General features: G+C 37.2%; 3 protein-coding genes across 3 annotated transcripts; all 3 read right to left on the bottom strand.

The window, feature by feature from the left end:
• Positions 1 to 766: 766 nt before the first annotated feature.
• Positions 767 to 2,892, bottom strand: LOC145610616 (ATP-dependent DNA helicase pfh1-like). The gene is made up of 5 exons (XM_081665926.1): positions 2,603 to 2,892; positions 1,867 to 2,499; positions 1,645 to 1,751; positions 938 to 1,009; positions 767 to 843 (listed from the first exon to the last, which is right to left on the bottom strand). The coding sequence occupies exons 1-5, from the start codon at positions 2,890 to 2,892 to the stop codon at positions 767 to 769; spliced, it is 1,179 nt and encodes a 392-aa protein (XP_081522052.1).
• A 177-nt stretch (positions 2,893 to 3,069) lies between these two features.
• LOC145610617 (uncharacterized) lies at positions 3,070 to 4,398 on the bottom strand. The gene has a single exon (XM_081665927.1). The coding sequence runs from the start codon at positions 4,396 to 4,398 to the stop codon at positions 3,070 to 3,072; it is 1,329 nt and encodes a 442-aa protein (XP_081522053.1).
• Positions 4,399 to 4,408: 10 nt separating this feature from the next.
• Positions 4,409 to 4,846, bottom strand: LOC145610618 (uncharacterized). Its single transcript, XM_081665928.1, has one exon. It carries the CDS (start codon positions 4,844 to 4,846, stop codon positions 4,409 to 4,411), a length of 438 nt encoding a protein of 145 aa, XP_081522054.1.
• Between the last annotated feature and the right edge of the window lie 2,136 nt (positions 4,847 to 6,982).

Genomic DNA, 6,982 nt, shown 5'->3' on the forward strand with positions numbered 1-6,982 from the left:
CATTTTTGTTGTAACATGTTCCTATAAATTTGAGATTCAAAGGCATAACAATAGGCACAGTAGGTTGAGGAGAGAAAACCCAAAAAAGATAGGGGAAAAAAACCAAAAAAAAAAAACAGGGAAGCACTTTATGCTGTTTTAAAGTTTGTGACTCCCTCTATTAAAACTGCCTTCATGTTCAGGTTATCATAAGGTGTCATTATTTTCTCAATTATGAAGCAAGAAAAGAAGCCTGTGCTGGTCCGGACTCGTTTTTTCACAAAGCAACAACTAAGACTAAAATACTCAAGTGGGTATTAGAATAACCTATCACCATGAGAATAGGCATAGATATTACACTCAGATGAAAATAGAAGTGAGAATACCATTTTTAACCAGCATTGAAGCTTACTCTTATCCATAGGAAATCTTGCAGGAGACATCAAGTGACTATTTTGAATTTACAATGCTTTTGACTCACAATCTGGAAAAAAAAAAAACACAACAAACAATGATTCCTATACATGGGAAGCATTAGCTACATAGATAATGAATTTATACTATTGAGCTGAGCAAGACAGAACTCAGGAGAGTAGTAGATTTCCCCATGGACAGACGACATTTATTATCTCCCTCTCTCATTAAAGCACCAAGTCAATCAGAACTACTCTATAAGATAAAAGCAATTTAACTAAGCAATAACAGGTTACTTGAAGAAGTTGAGTATACTAAACTTGCCACATTTTTGCCATGATATGTAACAAAAACCTTAGATTGATTCATACATTTAATATCTATCATCTATCAATGAAGGATGAAATTCTGTCATTAGATTTACTGGATAAGTCACAGTAAAACTACAAGCTGTGAGATTTAACAACTTTAGAGCATGCAAGTAAATACGGGTCTTAACATGAATGATATGATCTACAATTAAGAATCTGTAACAGTTACTTACAGCTTGCCTTGTCCCAGTCAAGTCTAATACCATTATAATCACTTACAGCATTTCCTTGTTGGTCCAATATATCTGTCCAATAGAAATTGTAATCTTTCCCATGTCAAAACTACTACTAACCAAACCTTAATCTAGCCCAGGTCTCAGCCGTGTTCAACAACCAGCAACATGTCCATTTTTTGTTACAGGTGTATCATATAGACACTGGCAAGTACTCTCAAATGTATCTTAGACTAATGTTCATTGATGTAAACTGTGAAAAAATAAAATACCATACTTAAGATTCTCAGCTATTAAATGTATTAGCAATCTAGTTACATGATTCAATGACTTATTCCATGTATCGTATAAATTAGCAGGAGTTCACAACAACCAATATGTAATTACACAATGAGAGCAGGCATACCTCTTAAGAACAAGCATATATTTTGGTGGTTCATACATTCTATGCATGTGAAGCCTGGGACTCTGGGATTAACAAGAAAAGTACAAGAACTCGTGAATGATGATGGATTTACATCTATCTCTGCCTTAAAATTTATTCAATCTGTCAATATACAGTTATGAACTATCAGCTGATTTCTTAAATATACAAAGCTTGTTTAGTTTCAAAAGCAACAAAAGGAAACATACTTTAAAGTCCTGTTGTAATGCTCCGATCAAAATAGACATTTAAGTCTCTTCTTCGGTGTTATCATGCAATATACCTGCCAACCTCAGCACTTCAAAGGCCACTACATTTTGCACAATGTTGTGTGGCTGTTGGTCTGGAGGCTTAGCATAAAATACAGAAACATCTGCTGCCTTTTTAGCCCTTAGACAAAGCAACATATAGCTGACCATGAGAAAAACATGGCCGTGGAAAATGTATAGACACTTGGTTAAGAGCCTGCACCTGAGATTTGTTTATTGTCATTGCAAAGCTTAACTTGATGGGAAATTGTTTCCTTTCAAACTGAAAAGGATAATTCATAGAAGCAGATGGCCTTAAACTAATTCTGTGGATGAAAACACGATCTCCTTTGTACTGTCCTGTAGCAATTACACATTGGATAACGTTTGGGAAAAATCTCTTACAAGTAAGATGGGTACCATTGCACAAACCAGATGAAGGTAGAAGATTCCTTAGAAGAATTACTGGACAATTTTCCTTCAGTACAAGCTCATGAGGGCTCATTCCTCCTGGACACAAACTATTCATGAACTCTGTAGGATATATATTACATGTATCATTCAACATAATATCAAAACTCTTGTATGTCACAACCCTGCCTTCAAATTTTTCTATCATGAATGCATTAATCGAGTCCACGTCATCATTTAGTGGTGTCAAGATTGCTCGATTAATAAATCTGTCAGGACCAAGGTTACTTTGCATCATTTCAGGGTAGGTTGCTTCTATGAGATCAGACATTAGATTGTTTTTAGATTCAGAAAACTGAGCAACTTGGATTGGCATCTGGATATAAGTTGTTTCTGAATTCTGCAGCTCGCCATTACCTAAAGCAAGCAAGAATTCAGAGAATGGTAAATCCTCCTGAGCTCTAATATTCTCTGTCAACCTGAATCTTATGAATTTAGGCCATAAATATGAAGTGACAATACTGGTTTCAACTGCTTCCTTCATTCGCTGGGGAACAACTGGCTGAACCTGCCTAAAATCACCCCCCAAACACAACAGTTTTACCTCCAAACATGAGTTTATTATCAAACACAACCTGCAGGAGTAAATCCAAAGACTCAATATTTTGTTTCTTAGCCATTGAAGCCTCGTCCCATATTATCAATGATGTTTCCTTAAGTAATGCTGCCAGACTGCCCTGCTTAGGAACAACACATGCCAAAGAAGCATCACTATCAAGTGGGATCTTAAATCTTGAATGAGCTGTGCGTCCTGAAGGTATATTCGATGCAGCAATACCTGATGTTGCTGTAGGCAATACAATCTTGTTCATGAGTCTAACCTCTGCATACAATGCATTGTATAAAAACGTTTTCCTAGTTCCTCCCGGACCATCTAAGGCAGCATGGTGTTCCTTATTCAACCTAGAACGGCATGTAAGAATTTCTGGTGGAATAGGGGCATCAAGACTTCAAGAGCATCCACAATATCTTTTGTTCTTCTGATGCCCTTATTCCCCATCAAGAGCATCAACATGAGCAATTAAATGATCCAATCCAAAAGCCGACAGGGATTTCCCCATGGCATCAAGGTACCCCTCGACAAAACGAACAGTCAAATGTTGAACCTTCGAGGAATTGTCAGCATATTTGTACCTAAAATCCTCAGACAGAAAAGGGTAGAATTTCTTCCACAAGGCAGGTGGATCGGCTGTCTGACAGAAGATAAGTACTGTTGCAAATAAACGGCGTAATGCATCAGGCATTTGGACCTCCGAAGCTTCACATAATGTTAAGTCTACAACATCATCATTTTCTATTAGTCCCAACTTCAATGCTGCATCATGAAAAGTTCGATATACATGACCATTGACAGTTCGAAGCCCTTCAAATGAAGTTGGACTTCTGACATTGAGCAATAACAGTCGTAAGAAAAAGCGTTCCCCTTCTATAGGATACACAAATGCCAAACGCCCAACAGAAAATAGATCTAACACCCTTTCTCTCCATTGCTTAGTCCCTGCGTCCCATCTATAATGCTCACAAAATTCACCATATAAGTGGCCTGTACCACCTTCAACAGTTGCATTGACAGCAAAAAATTCAGTCAGTTGAGTACGAGAACGTTTAGAATTTGCAACAACAGCGCGTAATCTCTCATGAGGATGTAGATGGACAGTCTGTTCATTAGGCAAATAAACATGTAGAGGAAGAACAGGAGGATACATTTCAAAAAGATCAAAACTAAATATTCTCCACGCTGCTTCACAAGGGGAAACCCATCTACCTGACTGAAACTGTTTTATTTCATCAACACAGTCAGACTCACCAGCTACTATATTAAATGAAACCCTATCATGACCCTTGTATACATACTTGTACAGGTATTTCACTACTTTAATTGTGGAACAGACCTCAACATTCAAGTGACAATCAAACAATGAAGAAAGATAAGGATTGTATGGAATAACCCACTGATTATCAAGGTATGTGTTGCGGATCTTCACCTGTTCTCCAGTATCACGTCTTTGGTAGATAGGATATCCATCTTTGTTATTAGTTGTCTCATTCGAAAACTGTTTAGGATATCTATTCTTACAAGACAACACACCACCCTTGTTACACATGCAGGGACATTCTGGATTTAACACACCACAAGGGTCATGCATCATATGTGCAAGCACTGTTCGTCGCAGGTTACTATTACTTACAGGAGGTATTTCAGCACACACATATTTATCATAATCAGCAGGACATTTCATCTTCCAATCTGATTTCAATATGATTAGGAAGTGAGCATGGGGTAGTCCCCGTTTTTGGAACTCAACAACATATACCATTGCAGCAACTTCACCAAAAAATTTGTTTCCTCAATATTTCTTTCTTCAGTAGCAATAATTTTGCTCTGAAAATCCTGGCTACTAAATCAGGCCGGTCTTGTGCTGTTTCCCCTGGGGCTAGCTCAGCTTTTATTTCAGGCCAATTAGCATTGCAAGTAATAGTAACAAATAAATCTGGTTTTCCATATCTCTGAACCAAAGCCATGGCATTTAGGTAACGTTTCTTCATATCGCGAGGTCCACCAATAAATGTTGGAGGTAAGATCACTCTACGTCCTACATTTCTGGCAACAGTTTCCCCATAGTCCAACGAATCTAGAATACCTTGGTATAGATCAGCCCGTATACTTTGCTGGTTATTTCGAAAGTAATCAAGCTGAGTGTTTTCAATTTTCACATACATGTCAACTATATACTGTTGGAAACATCTACCAGCTCGCAATATCATGTTTTCAGGCCGAATTTGCAACTTGTAGGCATAATACTCTCTTGTAGAAATGAACTTATCAGCTCTAGTATTTTTTTTTTACGTGCTCCTGCATAACAACAGCACAACCAATTATTCACAGGATAGTATATAAACAACAAACAGCGATATATATTAGTCATTTTAATAAAAATGTGACTGAAGAGTGTACTTCTATCTTGTTCATTCAATAAGTCCTCAGCACTGTGCACAGCACATGACATGATTGGATCTGGCAATGGTATGGTGTCCCTCAATCTAGTGTGAGACTTCTTTTTTAAGCCTTGAGTCTAACCACATTCCCCACGAGGAAATAATAAAGGATACTGCAATGGATCATAACAACCATAGTTATGATAAATTCTATGAGATACATCAGATTTACCAGACACTAAGATATGAGGACTCAAACTTTGGCTGGAAGAAGCATTTTCTGGCCATATGACCACGACATCATCTACAGCAGGTGCATTGTAAACACGCTGATCTAACACTGTATTTTGGTTGAGGACAGTTGTAGTATCAACAGTTACAGGTCTATCTCTAAGAGACCGAAAGAACACTGCATATGGATTCTGTTCAGAAACTCGCATTAGAATCTCAATCACATCTTGACGAACCTCTTTAAAGCATTTCAGCCTGTTCTTAGCCTCATTCTGTCCATCATAAAAATAAAGTTGCAAATACTTTGGAGTACCTTTGTCAGGCAGTAAATCTGGAACAAAATGATACATCTGCCCGTGCATTTTAAACACATATATGCCCTTGTAAGTGCTTGCATCAAAATTCCTGCCTATAGAACTAAAGGCAAACAAATTATTGTACAACCTAGCATAAGTTCTAAAGTGAACTGCATCTTCATCTTTTGATGTAAACAACCGCGATAATTCATAAGGGTATTCATTTACCGCTATCTGAATCTCCCCCCCCCCCACCACAACAAAACTTCGCAGTTTCAAAAGCAAATTTCTTTGCAGCACATTGTAAACACTGTGTAGGAGATGGCAATTTCAGAGGCTCAGTTGACAAAGGCTGGCTAGGCATAGCAGCAGGAATAACTGGCATCAATATAAACTCAGTAAATACAAATTGGCTCACACAATACATAAATTCAATATTAGAGAATTAACAGCCATATTAAAAGAAGCTGTTGAGAAACATACAAGGCAACTCCGGCTTGGAAGTAGATTTCTTCTTCTTTAGTACAGAACCACTACATACACAAAACTTAATTAGCACCATGTGTTTATCCTAGATAACCTCTAACATTAGTTTATAGGACATGTACCTCTTTGATTGTGACCAAGCCATATCATCAATGCTACGTTTCTTCTTAGTTACACGTTCTCGAAGTAACTGGCTAACTCCATGCTGATTACTGAATCCAATCATATTGTGTCAGCACCAACCATAGCACATTATACTTACATGTATTTCTAAATTCATTAATAACTACCTTAAAGGTTCTCGGTGTCTATCAGTTCCATTCATGACAGAAGCACAAAGTAACTAAGATCTGCACATGTGGTCATGCACATTACTATACGCTATAACCAAAAAAAACCCCAATGCACAGTCATTTACCTATCTGAATGCACCTCTGCCAATCCATTCAGTAGTCGATTTCTCTTTGAAACGCGCACACAAGAAGATTGGCCATCTTGTTGGTGGCTACTAATAGGTAATCATTAAAATCCAATAACTAAATTAGGACATTCCTTGAAAGCAAAATACTAAGTTGGTAAATAAGGAATATCATACTGGCAATCAACCATGTTGTCATGAAAGTTTTCTAGATTTTGCATGATATATACAGTTGGCAACATTCTGCAAATTACAAGGCAGTAATACACATAGATCAAGCCAACATTCTTGTTTTTTTCCCATGTTAGTATGGAAGTTTTCTAGATTTTGCATTACAGAATACAGCTGGCAACATTCTTGTAAATTATAAGGCAATAATACACAGAGATCAAGCCATCATTCTTTTTGTTTTTTAACACCACCACAACATGTTAAGAATTGCAAACACTAAACAGATAACTGAAAGCATTGCTAATGTCATTAGAATTACAACAAACACATGTAAATGAATGCCTGTTCCATAGATATTTACAT

The sequence above is a fragment of the Chenopodium album genome, chromosome 24, assembly GCF_948465745.1.
Source record: "Chenopodium album chromosome 24, dcCheAlbu1.1, whole genome shotgun sequence".
NCBI classification, from domain to species: domain Eukaryota; kingdom Viridiplantae; phylum Streptophyta; class Magnoliopsida; order Caryophyllales; family Amaranthaceae; genus Chenopodium; species Chenopodium album.